This window comes from Schistocerca serialis, chromosome 9 (assembly GCF_023864345.2).
Source record: "Schistocerca serialis cubense isolate TAMUIC-IGC-003099 chromosome 9, iqSchSeri2.2, whole genome shotgun sequence".
NCBI classification, from domain to species: Eukaryota; Metazoa; Arthropoda; class Insecta; order Orthoptera; family Acrididae; genus Schistocerca; species Schistocerca serialis.
In genome coordinates, this window is record NC_064646.1 from 145,534,420 (window position 1) to 145,552,708 (window position 18,289).

Below are 18,289 nucleotides of genomic sequence, written 5' to 3' on the forward strand. Positions count from 1 at the left end.
ACTGAGTGTCCGTTTTGCGTGCTCTGTGACTCCTGTCAGCCAGACATATGCTACCATTCCTTCAATACTCCCGCACCACCCCGCCATTTCTTCTTATTTTGAATGTAGAAAAATATTTAATGTTTTAATAATTAATATTTTGTTCTTGATAAAACAAATTCTCTGATATGCAAAGCTTAAGGGGACATTGTATGTCCTATGCCACCAGTATTAAATTATCGAATTTTGTGACCCATTATCTAGGAAAATTTTTAAGACACCAACAATTTTCTATAATTATTGAATGCACCTTTCTAGATACACTGAACTAGAATTATTACATAAATTGTGTTGTGGCGCATGTTATTTTTTTTTCAAACACTCAGTTTTTTGACAGAACTTTGTAAATAAATGAACATAAAAACAAAAGAATTCTGGATATTTTAATTATTCTAGTTCCATATGTATTCAATCTTCCACTTGAAATGCTGTGAAAATTTCTTGTCTCTACCATCAGTACTTTTTAGAAAACGGGACATTTATTGCAAAAAATGTTCAGAGACATTGAGGTTTAAAACTTTTGTTACTACAAATTCTTATACAGACTTACATTTCTGCGTCATTTATGCACTAGAATTGCCCTGGCCTATAGTCTATGTCTTCTTCAGTGTCACAACAGCCCAGTGCTTGCCTCCTCCTTTTCTTTCTTGCTTCTTTTGTCATTTGCTGAGCAGCTAACTCTGCTTCACGTACACGAAGCTCATCCAGTTCCTGCAGTCCTTTAGCTGTGTTCTGTCCAAAACTTACCCCTAACTTCTCCAGAACCTTAATTCTTTCATAGTTCCCACCATTAAAGTTATTACAGCATCAGACACTGCTAACGTTAGAATCATAAGGGCAACAAATACATTTTTAGGCACACGGCACCACACGTTATTGAAGGACTCATTCACATTCTGGGTCTTCCCATGTAAACACTTCTTTAGTAGCTCAGGATTTGCCACATCTCTGTAAATAAGTCTGATTGCCTCCATTACTGCCAAAGGAAGATAATGTTTATGTGTAAATTTATGCAGGGTGCCACAAAATTCAACTTGCCTATATTTTCACCAAGTGTTTGATGGAGATGTCAACAAAGCATGACATGGTTTGCTTCACTGCTAGCACACGTGTTTTCTAGTACTTCAGAAAATAATTCAGGTCTCACATATCTGTTAACTGCAAATTTGCGTTTCTTGAAGTTACTTCTACGCTTTCTCATTTTATTTACGTATAAAAAGCAATAGAAGTTAGCTTACTACAAAAATAGCCGATAATCACACTACTTTCAACGAAAACTAGTATCAGAAACAAAGGACTAATTAGTTTATTTGTAATGGCAACTTCTGAGACGTAGCAGTAGGCGCAAAAGTAATTCAGAGCCTTCTAGACTGTGTGGTTCCCAAGGTATGACTGCTCAGCTCTGGCAGTATATGCGTAGCAGCGAAATTTGACAGTCACATGCAAACATTCAATATATTAGTTGAAGGTCTCACAATTGTCTGATTATAATGTATTATACACTAAAATGTTCAGGAAAGTCCAAAGTACATTATGCAGTATAAAACAGAAAATGTCAAATTCCAACGAACTTCACGTACAATGTCCCCTTAAGTACCTGGAAGCAATACGCAATGAGGCGAACAGAAATTACGCTTACAATTAAGAGACAATAATTACACTGAACTCACGGCAATTCATGATGGGTCCTGGACATTAGAAATGGTGGCACATCGTTCTTAATGGGATGCATGCTCTGCAACGTGCCCCCATGCTGTCCACAAAGTTGGTAAGGAGTACTGTGTAATGCGTAACATTCCTCCACCATTGTGATTGGCAAGTACTAGTTGGTCATTTTGCTGTGGTACGTCTCTCTACCGCATCCACTCGAGCTCTGTTGGATTTAAGAAAGGTCACAGATAGGCCTGTCTTTACGCCGGATATTCCCTCGTTCCAAGGGCGCAGCTCGATGGGGTCGACCATTGTTATCCATTAAAATAAAGTGAGATCCAAATGCACCCCTGTAAAGACCTACAATGGGAAAGAGTACAGTGTCACAATAAAGTTGAGAGTACTGTGTTCGAAGTTCCTGAGGCGAGGAAGCCCATGCAAAATTATGCCTCCCCGCAACATAACACCTGGATCACCAAAAAACCGATGTTCGACAGTGTTGCTGGGTGCCTTACTTGTGCCAACATCTCGCCATACGAGAGTAGGTCCAGCCCATTCCCCTGACTTAAATCCCGTCAGACCTGTGTGGGATGTGGTCAGGAGCACAGCCACATGCTCAAATGAGCATCCAGCAATTGCCAACCGCGCTGCAAGAGGAATGGAACGCCCTACGGTAATAACTCCTTACCAACGTTGCAGAGCAGGCATTGTCGTTAGTGATGCTCACGTACCCTATTACGAAGCATCTCTCGCCTTTCATATTGTCCAGGGAACCACTATGACTCACGGTGACTTCAGTGTAATTACTGTCTTTGAATGAAAGTGTCATTTCTGTTCGTCTCACTGCGTATCTCTTTCAGTTACTTTCTATACTATACTGTACTATACTATACTATAACAGTTCTTTCTGTGTATGCTCCAAGTTTCATAGACCTTTCCTACTTGGAAGTGAATGATTGTGCTAATGTTACTTTCGTCCTTACGTTTTCCACACGTGTATATACCAAGGGTTGGAACTTTAATTGTTTCAAAGCTTTCCTTCCCTTCAAAGTAGTCACCAGTATTGTGTGTAACCCGTTGCGAGCGATTTTGAAGCCGTAGTATACTCTTAGCAGTGCCAGTTGTGTTGATAGTTCACGGTCTATGGCATGATGAACAGTTCTGAAGCGAATGCCGTGAAGTGTTTCGTTCAGTTTAGAAATCGAGTTGAACTCACGAGGGCTTAAGTTGGGGGAGTGCAGTAAATGGTATTGCACTTAGCAGCCCCATCAGTCAAACAAATCAGTTACAACTTGTACTGCACGTGCTTGAGTGTTGTCCTGGAAAATGATGGTCAGGTCCTGCAGAAAGTGTAATCACTTCTGTTTCTATGTTGTTCATTTTTGGTTAGGTTAGGGTTAGGTTAGTGTTGTTTAACGTCCCGTCGACAACGAGGTCATTAGAGACGGAGCGCAAGCTCGGGTTAGGGAAGTATGGGGAAGGAAATCGGCCGTGCCCTTTCAAAGTAACCATCCCGGCATTTGCCTGAAACGATTTAGGGAAATCACGGAAAACCTAAATCAGGATGGCTGGAGACGGGACTGAACCGTCGTCCTCCTGAATGCAAGTCCAGTGTGCTAACCACTGCGCCACCTCGCTCGGTGTTCATTTTTGGAACACAACCTACAACCAGATTATAGACAGAAGTGATGACATTTTCTACAGGACCTGAGCATCATTTTGCAAGACAATGCTCAAGCACGTACAGTGCAAGCTGTTACTGATTTGTTTGACTGATGGGGCTGCTAAGTGCTACACCACCTGCTGCACTCGCCTGACTTAAGCCCTCGTGAGTTCAACTCGATTTCTAAACCATTCAAAGGTAAGGGAATTTAGAGCTCGTACTGAGGCGTTCAGACAGTCGTTTTTCCCTCGCGATCCGCGAGTGGAAAAGAAGGGGGGGGGGGGGGGGGGGAATATGACTTTGGCGCTAATTGTGCCCTCCGCCATACACTGCTTGGTGGCTAGCGGAGTATATATGTAGATGTAGATGTAAATTGAAGGAAACACTTCACGGCACTCGCTTCAGAACTGCTACAAATTCGTCGGGCAATAGACTGCTCCGCTCGAACTGTCAACACAGCTGGCACTGCTAAGAGTATCTTACACCTTCCAAATCGCTGGCAACGGGTTATACACAATGTTGGTGACTACTTTGAAGGTTAGTAAAACTTTGAAACACGTATCTATTTTGTACGAGCTGTAAATAAATAGTTGCCACTATTAAAATTCCAACCCTCGTACTTCAGTCACTCGCTGCGCCAAATACTCAGCCAGTGTTTCCCTAGCTGTTTTCCCAGTTTTCATTTCTTCCGTTTCTTTAACAACGATCTATGGCGCTTTTCAGACACAAAGATATGACTAAACGTTTTATCGGCTTGATATCTCGTAAAAAGGAAACTAATTTCCTTTTGATTACAGTTTTAGTCTCTGTTCTTCTAGACTGAGGTGGTCCCGGTCGCCTACGGTGGACTGGAGGCTGAGCGGTGACCTCTCCAGTTGTCAGGATGCTAGGAAATGACTGTAGACGCATCAGAAATGCCAAAGAAACATTATTAACTCGTGACACCTTTATTCCTGCTGAGAACAATGTGGCCCGCGTAACACAGGCTGGCTGAGCTTGGTGATATCAACGACCTTCCCTGAGTCCTCGCTGACTTGGAGCAGTGACACCAGCTCTGGGCCGCACCAGTCTTGCTGGCGCAGTGCCGCCGGCTCAGCGGCGGACAGCAGGCCGCTGTGCGTAGGAGGCTCCAGGTTGGAGTCCCGGCGCTGTCAGCACGAGAGGCGTTCTCGTAGTGTGGAGTGTACTCTATCCCACCCCGTCTTCTTCCCTGCTCCTCCTGGTGGCTCGTCCGCAGTGGACGGGCGGAACGGGCTGCAGTCCCCCCGCGTCGTCGGCTCACCCGGTTGTGACGGCGGATGCACAGGGCCTAGGCCCCGCGCGATCTCGACGACAGCTCACTGATGTGGTCAGCATTGGCGGCGAGCGAGTCTGCCACGATGTCTGCTAATCCTGGGTTGATGATTGACAGCGGCAGCAGAGAGGACCAGAGCTGGTACTGTCCTCTCACGTCTGCTGCTGGATGGGCCGCCCTTACTGCAACATCTCCTTAATAAAGATTAACATGTCGACCACCGAACTGAGCGCTACGCAACACCCCAGTACACATCTAACTGCAAGTTTAACTGCGAGTGCCTTGTTGCTATCAAAGCTGTCGTATTTAAAGGAAGCACGAGCGACGTCCTGACGTCATGCTCGTTTGTAATGAACGCATTCGTTCCACTTATACTGCTGATTTATCTGTCGTACTCGCCCCTTAGGTGTTCTTGTGACAGAGTTACATGTTGTTATGGCAGACTTACACGAAGTTATGAAATGCAGTACAGCTGACGCTATACTTCTGTCTTACACTCTCCGAAAGTCTCCGTCTAACACAAACCCGCGTGCTAAGCAATTCTCTCTCGGCTGTTGTGTGTAACCAGGCCACTGCTCCTGCGTGACGACACATTCCAATACATGTGCAATCCTCTTACCTCTTGGCTAACCTACTGCCTCTGGCTCTCGGCATAGGCAACGAAACTTTGACAATATTCCACATTTCCAACTCTTTACTATTCTGCGACACTACAGTGGAACGACCGAAGTAAAACTGCTCAATGAGAACTATATGGCTGCAGGGTGTTCCAACGATACAGGCTGCGCGGCGAAGCCTGAATTGACACCCAGCTACCCCTTCCAAGGGCCGTCCGAGCTTTGGGCGCTGGCTGTGGCCGTCTAACGAACTTACAGGGACTCAACCCTGCTTGCCTCTCGAACGTTCAGTGCGCGCCGAATTATGTACGAGTCAGAATTGACCATTTGAAAATTTAAGCGACCGCCGGAGAGCTAGACTGCCAGTGGCTAGGGTACCTTCACCCTATCCGAAGGATAGAGGGGAGGTGTACCGTCCGATATCCGGTCATTCCGTGCCGGGCCGTGAGGGGCAAAAGACGTGTCCTAGCATGCAGTGCCGGGCCGAGCTGGGGAAACGACGTGTTTTGGTAGTACAAGTGGGTAATGTATGTGTTTGGTGGTGAGAGGTGGAACAGGAAAGTTATATTAACTGTGGATGACCTTATGCGTAACTGGATCTAGCGCAGCGATGCTTCCTAAACTTAGAACCGTAGGTATAAGATCGGTAATCTTATTGTTATTTTGTTACATGTTAAGAAGCAACTAACAGTCGGCTACTTCGGTCTGCAGAATAAACTACTGATTACAAGATTGCATTTTATTTATAATTATATCGTTAGGCCTAACCTTATTAAAAGTGTCTGTCGCCTTTTCAAAACTAAATTTTGTGGCGACCAGCTACGTTATATGCTAATCTGTTTTGTTTCTCACTTTATCATGGTGTGATCCAGTGCGTAAATCAGAGGCCAAAGAAGAGAGATGCAGGCAACGCTTGATGGAGCATGAGGTGCCAGCCCTATAACCAACAACAGATCACTTACTAAATCAACAACCGTGACATTATACGCTGCAGTATTGTACTAAAGGATAACAGTAATCGAGAAAAGAGTGAAATGGGGATGTAGTCTGTCCTCGACGTTACTGAGCCTGTACATTGAGCAAGTTGCGAGGAGAACCATGCATAAGTTTAGAAAGGGAGTTAAAGTTCAGTGAGGAGATCTAGATGTTTGTGGTTTGTCAGTGGCTTTTGTAATTATCAGAGACGACAAACGACTTGGAAGAGCAGTTGAAAGGAATGGATAGTGTCTTGAAAAGAGGTTATAAGATGAATGTTAGCAAAAGTCAGACGACGGTAATGGAGTGTAATAGAATTAAATCAGGTAATTTTGAGCGATTTTGATAAGAAAATGATACACTAAAAGTAGGAGATGAGTTTTGCTATTTGGGCAGAAAAACAACTAATGATGTCCGAAGTAGAGAAGATACATTCTAAGATTTAAAAAAAAGAAAAAAAAGAAAAAATACGCACTACGAAGGAGTTATCCGAATGCGACGAAAGTCGGTAGATGTTGTGTATGTTTACGGACAAACAAATGATGATCCCGGCTAGCAAGGTCGCAAAATCTCTACGCAGTTGAGAATGTTTGAAGCTTTATCGGCTGGGGTTTCCAACTCGCTCGAGATTTTGACGATCTAACGCGCCAGCCGGACAGAATTTGGCACGAGATTCTTTATGAGGCCATCCAATAACTCTATCAATCAACACCAAGCCGATGCTGTTTGCATAAGGGCCAGAGGTGGACCAATGAATTACTGATTTGCTCAATTTCTGAAGATTTTTCTCTTGAATAAATCATCCAGTTCTTCGGAAATTGTAATCATTTATTTATCTGTACATGTAATCACATCTACTGATTTCCGTCCCATTTTAACACCGCGGTTCTTTTTTCTGTCTTCCTTTATTTCTCAAAGTGTTTTAAATATGCCGAAAAGGAAAGAATTTCTAAAAAAAAAATTATTTGTTAACATCTAATATTAACTGAAGTGTTAGGAAGTACTTCCCGAAGATATTTAAATGGAGAGTAGCCTTGTGCAGAGGTGAAACTTGACGATACAGAGACACGCAGAGAATACAAGCTTTTGAAATCTGGTTTACAGATGAATGCTGAAGATTAATAGGCATATGGACTAACTAATGAGGAGGTACCAAATCGAATGGCACTACTTGACTAAAAGAAGGAATCCGCTGACAGGCCACATTCTGAGTCATGAAGGAGTCATCAGTTTGATAATGAAAGGAATTGTGGGGATAAAAATTATAGAGGAAGATCGAGACTCAAATACAGAAAGCAGAATGAAGTGGATGTAGGTTGCGGTACTTATGAAGTGACGAACAGTCTTGCACAGTACATGTATGAGTGGTCAACGCAGCTGACTACCATGTGGAGTACCCTGGTTCGATTCCTGGTAATGCCAGGGACTTTTCGGTGGGAAGAGGCTCACGATGCGAACTGAGGAGTTACTTGAGGGAGTAGTAGCGGCCTCAGGTCACTAAAACTGACTACGGCCGGGACAGCTGATCCTATGACCGTCCACACCGCATTCAGTAACGCCATTTGGAGAGGACAACAGGGTAGTCAGTAGGTACCGTTGTGCCCGCCGAGCCACGTGGATGGAGTTAACGTTTTCAGTTAGGCTTGTTTACGTTGAGGGTCAACCACCAGTCCTCGTCCCAAACGTCGATTCTGCAGCAGGACACCCTACGTTCCCCTGCAGTTTTCCAGCGTTGCGACTTCTTTATATACAGGATGGTCCATTGATAGTGACTGGGCCAAATATCTCACGAAAAAACTACGAAGAACGAAACTCGTGTAGCTTGAAGGGGGAAACCAGATGGCGCTATGGTTGGCCCGCTAGATGGCGCTGCCATAGGTCAAACGGATATCAACTGCGTTTTTTTTTTTTTTAAATAGGAACCCCCATTATTTATTTCTTATTCGTGTAGTACGTATAGAAATATGAATGTTTTAGTTCGACCACTATTTTCGCTTTGTGATAGATGGCACTGTAATAGTCACAAACGTATAAGTACGTGGTATCACGTAACATTCCGCCAGTGCGGACGGTATTTGCTTCGTGATACATTTACCCGTGTCAAAATGGACCGTTTACCAATTGCGGAAAAGGTCGATATCGTGTTGATGTATGACTGTTGTGATCAAAATGCCCAACGGGCGTGTGCTATGGATGCTGCTCGGTATCCTGGACGACATCATCGAAGTGTCCGGACCGTTCGCCGGATAGTTACGTTATTTAAGGAAACAGGAAGTGTTCAGCCACATGTGAAACGTCAACCACGACCTGCAACAAATTATGATGCCCAAGTAGGTGTTTTAGCTGCTGTTGCTGCTAATCCGCACATCAGTAGCACACAAATTGCGCGAGAATCGGGAATCTCAAAAACGTCGGTGTTGAGAATGCTACATCAACATCGATTGCACCCGTACCATATTTCTATGCACCAGGAATTGCATGGCGACGACCTTGAATGTCGTGTACAGTTCTGCCACTGGACACAAGAGAAATTACGGCACGATGACAGATTTTTTTGCACGCATTGTATTTAGCGACGAAGCGGCATTCACCAACAGCGGTAATGTAAACCGGCATAATATGCACTATTGGGCATCGGAAAATCCACGATGGCTGCGACAAGTGGAGCATCAGCGACCTTGGCGGGTTAATGTATGGTGCGGCATTATGGGAGGAAGGATAATTGGCCCCCATTTTATCGATGGCAATCTAGGATTGGATTGGATTGTTTGGGGGAAGATACCAAACATCGACGTCATCGGTCTCATCGGATTAGCGAAGGACGGGGAAGGAAGTCCGCCGTGCCCTTTGAAAGGAACCATCCCGGCATTTGCCTGCAGCGATTTAGGGAAATCACGGAAAACCTAAATCAGGATGACAATCTAAATGGTGCAGTGATGCTGATTTCCTACGTAATGTTCTACCGATGTTACTACAAGAATGACAGAATGACGATGTACTTCCAACATGATGGATGTCCGGCACATAGCTCGCGTGCGGTTGAAGCGGTATTGAATAGCATATTTCATGACAGGTGGATTGGTCGTCGAAGCACCATACCGTGGCCCGCACGTTCACCGGATCTGACATCCCCGGGTTTCCTTCTGTGGGGAAAGTTGAAGGATATTTGCTATCGTGATCCACCGACAACGCCTGACAACATGCGTCAGTGCATTGTCAATGCATGTGCGAACATTACGGAAGGCGAACAACTCGCTGTTGAGAGGAATGTCGTCACACGTATTGCTAACTGCATTGAGGTTCACGGACATCATTTTGAGCATTTATTGCATTAATTTGGTATTTACAGGTAATCACGCTGTAACAGCATGCGTTCATCAGAAATGATAAGTTCATAATGATACATGTGTCACATTGGAACAACCGAAATAAAATGTTCAAGCGTACCTACGTTCTGTATTTTAATTTAAAAAACCTACCTGTTACCAACTGTTCGTCTAAAATTGTGAGCCATATGATTGTGACTATTACAGCGCCATCTAATACAAAGGGAAAAAAGTGGTCCAACTAAAACATTCGTATTTCTTTACGTACTACACGAATATGTAATAAAAATGGGGGTTCCTATTTAAAAATACGCAGTTGATATCTGCTTGACCTATGGCAGCGCCATCTAGCGGGCCAACCATAGCACCATCTGGTTTCTCCCTTCAAGCTAGACAAGTTTCGTTCTTTGCAGTTTCTTCGTTCGACGCTTATTTCATGAGATATTTGGCCAGGTCACGATCAATGGACCACCCTGTATACCCGCAATGGAATCGCGCTACATTGCATATAGGCTGCAGCAACGTCCTCAAACAAACTTTTTGACCGCCCCATATACAATATGAACAGTAAAGGTCCCAATACGCTTCCCTGGGGTACGCTCAAAGTTGTTTATATACCTGTCGATGACTCTTCACCCGAGAGAACATGCTGTGTCTTTCCTACCAAGGAATCCTCAATCCAGTCACAAATTCAGCTCGGTAGCGTGTTCGAACGTACCTAAGGTGACATTGTCTGTGTCGGCAGACGGCGGTGAACGAGCTGCGCGAGCTGTTCTTCGTGTACCAGGTGGCCACGGACGCGGCCATCCGCAGCTTCGGCACCAAGCCCTTCGTGCAGGTGCCCGTGTCCAACCTGCTGTGGGGCTACTCGGACCCGCTGTTCGACCTCGCCAAGCTGCGCCACCCCATGCCCATCGACAAATTCGGCCTCCTAGCCACGGTGAGTATACCAGCTTCCACATACTGCTCATCTCATCTTGGTAACACGGTCCATTGCATCCCTGAACTGCTTCAAAAACTCGCAACTGTTGCCGATGTCTGCATCAGGATGTATCGCTGCCTCCCAGCACACGCATCATATCTTTTTCTCTTTCTTTCTTTCTTTTGCTACCGCCTTTATCCCACATCGTGTGCAGGGTCGGCAGGGTTAAGTACAGATTTGGCATGGTTAATTGTAATTCTAATAAGTCACAGCTGCAAAATACTGAGGCGAATTCTTTACAGACGAATGGAAAACTGGTAGAAGCCGACCTCGGGGAAGATCGGTTTGGATTCCGTAGAAATGTTGGAACACGTGAGGCAATACTGACCCTACGACTTATCTTAGAAAATAGATTAAGTAAAGCCAAACCTACGTTTCTAGCATTTGTAGACTTAGAGAACGCATTTGACAATGTTGACTGGAATACTCTCTTTCAAATTCTAAAGGTGGCAGGGGTAAAATACAGGGAGCGAAAGGCAATTTACAATTTGTACAGAAACCAGATGGCAGTTATAAGAGTCGAGGGACACGAAAGGGAAGCAGTGGTTGGGAAGGGAGTGAGACAGGGTTGTAGCCTCTTCCCAATGTTATTCAATCTGTGTATTGAGCAAGCAGTGAAGGAAACAAAAGAAAGGTCGGAGTAGGTATTAAAATCCATGGAGAAGAAATAAAAACTTTGAGGTTTGCCGATGACATTGTATTTCTGTCAGAGACAGCAAAGGACTTGGAAGAGCAGTTGAACGGAATGGACAGTGTCTTGAAAGGAGGATATAAGATGAACATCAACAAAATCTAAACGAGGGTAATGAAATGTAGTCGAATTAAGTCGGGTGATGCTGAGGGAATTAGATTAGGAAATGAGTCACTTAAAGTAGTAAAAGAGTATTGCTATTTGGGGAGCAAAATAACTGATGATGGTCGAAGTAGAGAGGATATAAAATATAGACTGGCAATAGCAAGGAAAGCGTTTCTGAAGAAGAGAAATTTGTTAACATCGAGTACAGATTTAAGTGTCAGGAAGTCGTTTCTGAAAGTATTTGTATGGAGCGTAGCCATGTGTGGAAGTGAAACATGGATGATAAATAGTTTGGACGAGAAGAGAATAGAAGCTTTCGAAATGTGGTGCTACAGAAGAATGCTGAAGATTAGATGGGTAGATCACATAACTAATGAGGAGGTATGGAATAGAATTGGGGAGAAGAGGAGTTTGTGGCACAACTTGACAAGAAGAAGGGACCGGTTGGTAGGACATGTTCTGAGGCATTAAGGGATCACAAATGTAGCATTGAAGGGTAAAAATCGAAGAGGGAGACCAAGAGATGAATACACTAAGCAGATTCAGAAGGATGTAGGTTGCAGTAAGTACTGGGAGATGAAGAAACTTGCACAGGATAGAGTAGCATGGAGAGCTGCATCAAACCAGTCTTTGGACTGAAGACCACAACAACAACAATTGTAAGGGGTGGCCAGATGCCCTTCCTGACGCCACCCCGTAACCCCCGGAATCGAATTAGTGTACCCCAGCTGTCTGCGTCTAGTGTAAATCGTGAAATAGTGTGAAGGTGTTTCAAATGTCTGCGAGTCGTGTAACTGAGGCGGGACGCGGGGACCAGCCCGGTATTCACCTAGTAGGATGTGGAAAACCGCCTAAAACTCACATCCAGGCTGGCCAGCACACCGGACGTCGTCATTAATCCGCCGGGCAGATTCGATCTGGGGTCGGCGCGGCCACCCGAGTCCAGGAAGCAGCGCGTTTGCGCTCTCGGCTACCCTGGCAGGTATATCATTTTCTATTTCCTTTAACGTTATTTCACTCTCCTCGTCCCAAGGGGGGCAATGTGGAGGATGGACTGTCAACTAAAAACGCTGAATTAAAAGGCGAGACATTTACAAATTTATCTGGATGAGGATGAATTTAATGAAGCTTTTGTGCAAAAAAAACATAATTTTCTTCATTTTTGGTGTTCTGTACCTAAATCTGTAAAACCGTAACCCTAATGGGACCAATTTGTTGTCTGTCTGTCTATCTGTCCCTATGACTGCTAAAAACCTTTTTTCTCAAGAACGGTTAGACATATCAAGTTGAAATTTATGTTACATACTAAGGTCAATTGTCCTTTGTAGGTGTGTAACACTTAACGTTTCTAATACAGTCAAGAGATACGGCTATTTGTGTCATATACGTGGGTAATCCCAAAAGTAAGGTCTCCTATTCTTTTATAAGTACATAGACCTGTTTATTTCTACAATGGTTTACATCAGTTTACAGCTTGAACATTTAGCTATTTTTTGACATAATCACCATTCCTGTCGATGCATTTTTGTAGACGCTGTGGCAGTTTTTGTATGCCCATGTCATAGCAGCTCGCCGCCGTACTGTTCAGATAGTTATGAACTGGCGTGATTGTTGCTTGGTCTCAGGTGTAAAGTGGTATGCCCAGGTTTCGTCACCCGCGACAATTGAGTCCACAAAGTTGTCCTGTTCGGCTGCAAGGCGGTGATGAAATATGCGGGAGACGGCCTGTGTGGCGGTGCGGTTCTAGGCGCTTCAGTCTGGAACCGCGTGGCCGCTACGGTCGCACGTACGAATCCTGCCTCGGGCATGGATGTGTGTGATGTCCTTAGGTTAGTTAGGTTTAAGTAGTTCTAAGTTCTAGGGGACTGATGACCACAGATGTTAAGTCCCATAGTGCTCAGATCCAGTTGAACCATTTGAAGTCCGCGGGAAGCATCAACTCGTTGCCGCAAATGGTCCTCAGTCAGCATGCGTGGCACCCATCTTGAGCACACCTTCCGGTAGTTCAATGTTTCCGTTAAAATTCTGTCAGCGATGCTTCGGGAAACCTCAGGAACCAACGTGCAGAGATCATCCAAGGTGATCCGCCGATCTCCACACATGCTTTTCTCAACCTTCAACACTGTCTCCTCAGAAACTGACTGTCTCCCTCTTCTTGGTTCGTCGTGAATTTCGGTCCGACCAGCTGCAAATTCTGTACACCACTTACGAACATTTTTGACATCCATGCGCGACTCACCATACACTTCCGTCAATTGGCGATGGATTTCAATCGGTGTAGTGCCCTTTGCGTTTAAAAACCGAATAACTGCGCGCAATTCGCACTTGGCGGTGACATCCAACGGCAGCTCCATTCTCAACGGTAGCCAAGCCAAGACTGAGCGCCTCAGCGCGGCGTGAGTATGTTTACACACAGCGCGTGAATCACTCTTCATAACAGTGTGACCAACTGCCACACAATAAAAGTTCTGTACTTATAAAAAAAAATAGGAGACCTTACTTTTGGGATTACCGTCGTATTTTGATACTCGGAAACTCACTCATCAGAATGCACAGGTTTTTTCCTACTAGCCTAGAATCTTGGAGTTTTGGCATGAAGTAAGGTTTCACAGTACAGTTAAAATAGAAATCAGAAAATTGTTAATCTGTGATTATGTCATCTAAAAAGATATTTCATTTGTCATTGGTTATTCAATTTGAAATTTAAACATTCTCTAAAGTCTTCGAATTCCCGAGACCGATATCTTGCAGCATCTGTTTCCACAACAGGTAAAACTCGTACATATTCTCGATTCTAAGGATGGATGTACTGTCTACATGCATACTTAAGTTTGTACAGAACCATCAGAGCGCGAGCCCCACTCGTTTCTGGCCATTAATTTTCTTTGTAATCTAAAACATGAAAGCTAAAAGGTAAAATAAAAACAAGAAAAATATATGCAAATCACGATTTAAAAACTGTCTTAAAATTGAAGCAATGCACTGTCACCACATATTGGAAGACCTGCCCAAGAAGAAATGGAAAGATTACGTGCCCGATAGGGTAGGAAGTGTTACATATGGAAGACTGATAAATGGTATCCATGGGGTCAAAGTGGATGTTGGACAGACAGGGAGTGTAGGTAAGGCCGTAATCTGAAGGAGGAGGAAGGGGGAGGAAAATATGGGGGCGGACAGGAAAAAGGATGAGATGGGTGGAATGGAACTTTATTTGGTGGGATGGATTTTATTGTACAGGAGAAGTGGACGGTTGAAATATCGTTCGGAGAGGATATACAGAGTGTGAAGGTGCATGGCTGGTGGAATTTGTCGGTACAGACGTGTGGGTGTACTAGGAACGTAAATTAGAGAAGAGACAATAGCGTTATTGGAGTCGAGTTTACGAATGGTGTAGGTTTTTCTAAGGTGTCCAATGCAAGCGAGGCAGAGGGTTAGGAAACCGGTATAATCAACACACTGAAGCAGATGTCGACCAGCGTACAGGAGATAAAGAAGAGGAAGGAAAGCCTCATATATAGAGTGAAGCTGTTAAGATAGAACATCGAAAATACAGGGTGTGCGACCTAGAGGAAAACGCAAACAAATGCTTATAACGAAACAATTTGACATTTTATGTTGTTGGGTAAATACGTAATCCATATAGCCACTCTCCAAGATGTGATCCTCACCATGTCGTAAACAGTGTTGAGCCGTATGACACATGCGAACGAATGTTTACTGTGCTAGCAAGCAGACGTTCTCCTGATAGTCGATATCTGGACGGCGTAACGAAAGGTGTAGGGTCTAGTGTGTGCCATGGTTAGCACAGTTAAAATCTGCAGTACATGTTCAGCGTCATGCAAATAAGGAATGGAACGTGGATCATCCGACACATAAATCTTTTTATCAATCGGACAGAGCTCTTCGACAAACTGGAAGTTGGATTTGAAATGTTTAGAAACATCCTCAAACGACAGTAAATGAAGAAACCGTGGAACGTGTGTTCGAAGTATTTGCTAGAAGGCCACATAAATCCGTTAGACAAACTGGTTGGGAATTAAACGTCCCCCATTCGACTGTGCACGCCACTGCATACACATGTCTCGTGTTGCGTGCATAATCAACGCAGCGGGTGTGGTTTTGCTATTGAAATACTGCACTGTATAGACGGAAGCGACGACTACCTCATTGCAGTGCTGTTCAGTGATGAATCTACCTTCTACATCTGTGGCAAAGTTAAAAGGAATAAATGTCGAACTAGGGAAGTGAGACTCCACGAGAAGTGTCTGACTACGAAACGGACTCACGAAAAATTAATGTGTGCTTGGGATTACATAAACATGGTGAGATGGTCCATTTTTCACAGAGTCTACAGTGACGGGACACACCTATGTCAACAAGTTGGCCAAGTACGCAGTTTCACAAACTCCTCCCGAAGTCAATTTCCAGCATGGTGGTACCCTCCACTACACCCTCCTCCTCCCTCTACCCTCCACTACACCCTCCCCCTGCCCTTACCCTCCAATACCCCCTCCCTCTCCCCCTACCCTCCACTAGCCCCTTCCCCTACCCCTACCTTCCACTGCCCCCTCCCCCTGCCCCCTACCCTCCACTACCCCCTCCCTCTCAACCCCACCCTACACACACACCACAGGTCAACAATCTGCCTTCTCCTTCGCACCATCCTGACACTCGAATATTAACTTTCAAATTAAAAAAAAAATCACTCCGTCGTAAGGCCACGAGTGGCCTATCTGGACCATCCGACCGCCGTGTCATCCTCAGTGGAGGATGCGGATAGGAGGGGCGTGGGGTCAGCACACCGCTCTCCCAGTCGTTATGATGGTTTTCTTGACTGAAGCCGCTACTTTTCGGTCGAGTAGCTCCTCAATTGGCATCACGAGGCTGAGTGCACCCTGAAAAATGGCAATAGTGCATGGCAGCCTGGATGGCCACCCATCCAAGTGCCGACCACGCCCGACAACGCTTAGTGTGATCTCATGGGAACCAGTGTAGCCACTGTGACAAGCCTGTTGCAACTTTGTGATAGATGTATTATTTTTTAATGTTTTACTTGAATGTAATTATATTTAATATTAATGTGACCAACACCTATGTTCGATGTCAACGTACAATAACCACTGATAGACGACATGGGGCGGATCTAGCTTTGGAGGGTCTATAAAGGGTATTGGGGAAAACAGTACCGTCGTTGTCATAATGCAGAAACGGAGGGATCTATCTAACGTCCAAAAGGCCACGATCATTGGCTTTCAGATCAAGATTGAAAGCGTTTCCGAAACCGCTAAGTTTGTAAACAGTTCACCTGCCACCGTGGTTAAAGTATACCATGCATGTGAAAATGGCACTATCCGAAATCGGTGTCGAGGCAACAGTTGTGCACCACAGACCATAGATGATAGGGATGAACGACAGCTGCGGAGATGTGTACGGGCGGCTGTTGAGCGACTGACTGCCCAGATGAATCAAGGGTTTACCAGCAGTGTCTCCTCAACGACCGTTCGGCGAACGCTGCTACATGGGGCCTACGCCGCAGGCGCCTTGTTCGTCCACCCATGCTGACTGCTGCTCGTCGGCGACGAAGGCTGGAATTTGTGTGCTAGTACCGAAACTCGACGTCCACTGAGTGACGACAGATGGCCTTTTGAGAGTAATCACGTTTCACGTTGGATCGAACAGATGGCCGTTGGCGTGTACACGTCTGAAAGCAAACACCTTGCAGCAATTGTCGGTAGGGTCCAGGCCGCAGGAGGACACCTTACGGTTTGGGGAATGTTTTCGTTGCCTGGGTGACCTCATCTTCCTGGAAGGTACAATAGACCGACATAAGTATGCACCTATATTTGGGAACCATGTCCACTCTACATGCAGTGTGTTTTTCCTCGGCTTGATGGCACCTACGAGCAGGGGAATCTTACGTGTCAAGCAGCAGTGTATGTGTGTTCTTCGAAGAAAACCAGGATGAGTTTATTGTACCCCCCTGGCCATCAAACTTTTCAGGTTTAAACCCAACCGAAAATCTATGGAACCACCTCAGTCGGGCTGTTGGCGCCGTGACCCTCAACCGAGTAACCTTACAGCTTGCCACGGCACAGAAGTCGGTATGGTTCCATACCCTGACACTACCTTCCAGAACCTCACAGACTCTCTTCCTGCACGTCTCGCAGTGGTGCACGATGCAAAAACTAATTATCCAGGCTTTTGACAGGTTCTCACTTGAATGTGAATGTACAGTGTATAATGAATAAAACAATAAAGGAAAAAATACTTACATTGACTCCCTAGTGCTATACTTTTTTACAGACTTAATCTACTACTGCAATACATAAGAGCAAAAGGGACGTCTCTATTTCCAACTGTGCGCAACCTGGAACTGCATCCCACGGCATCAAGCTTGCAATTACAGCTGCCGCAGTAGAGGATTCTTTTCGTTGCATGCAGTAGATTTATAACTTATCTGAAGATATTATTTTCAAGAGCAATCGTCAAATAACAGCACTGAATGTCGTTGCCTCTCTATCTCGAAATCCTGCAACGGGGTGAAGTGCATCCAAACGAGCGATTTTGAAAAAGGCTGTGAAATCATATCACGCTCTCAGTTGTAAAGGTAATGTAGTTCCTGCTTCATCTTTAAACTAAAATGTTTTTTCTAGACATAATATTGTAATTTGTCGATCTACGACAACATTGTCGTTGCAGCAGTACCAACATGTAGATATACTGTTTGCCCCACATCCCTTCCTACTATTTTTCTACTTTTTAGTAAAACAATAGTCAAATCTGCTCCTGTTCCTTCAGTACATCTTCCGGTGTCCACAGTTACTGATATCTCGCGTAATCTCACGTAATAAATAAGTACCCTTGTGACCCGAACAGATTTTCAACCCTCCGTTATACGGTTCGAATCTGTCGTAATTGTGTTTTTTTCTGATTGGTGGAGAACTGCA

The 18,289-nt window shown here is 44.7% G+C and overlaps 1 protein-coding gene across 1 annotated transcript in view; it reads left to right on the plus strand.

Annotated features, from left to right (window-relative positions):
• The window catches only part of LOC126419891 (lysosome membrane protein 2-like), a 217,926-nt gene that overhangs the window by 160,358 nt on the left and 39,279 nt on the right, over window positions 1-18,289 (plus strand). The window contains exon 5 of the mRNA XM_050087155.1: window positions 10,310-10,504. Within this exon, the coding sequence (XP_049943112.1) occupies window positions 10,310-10,504 (195 nt within the window). The remainder of the gene's footprint in view (window positions 1-10,309; window positions 10,505-18,289) is intronic.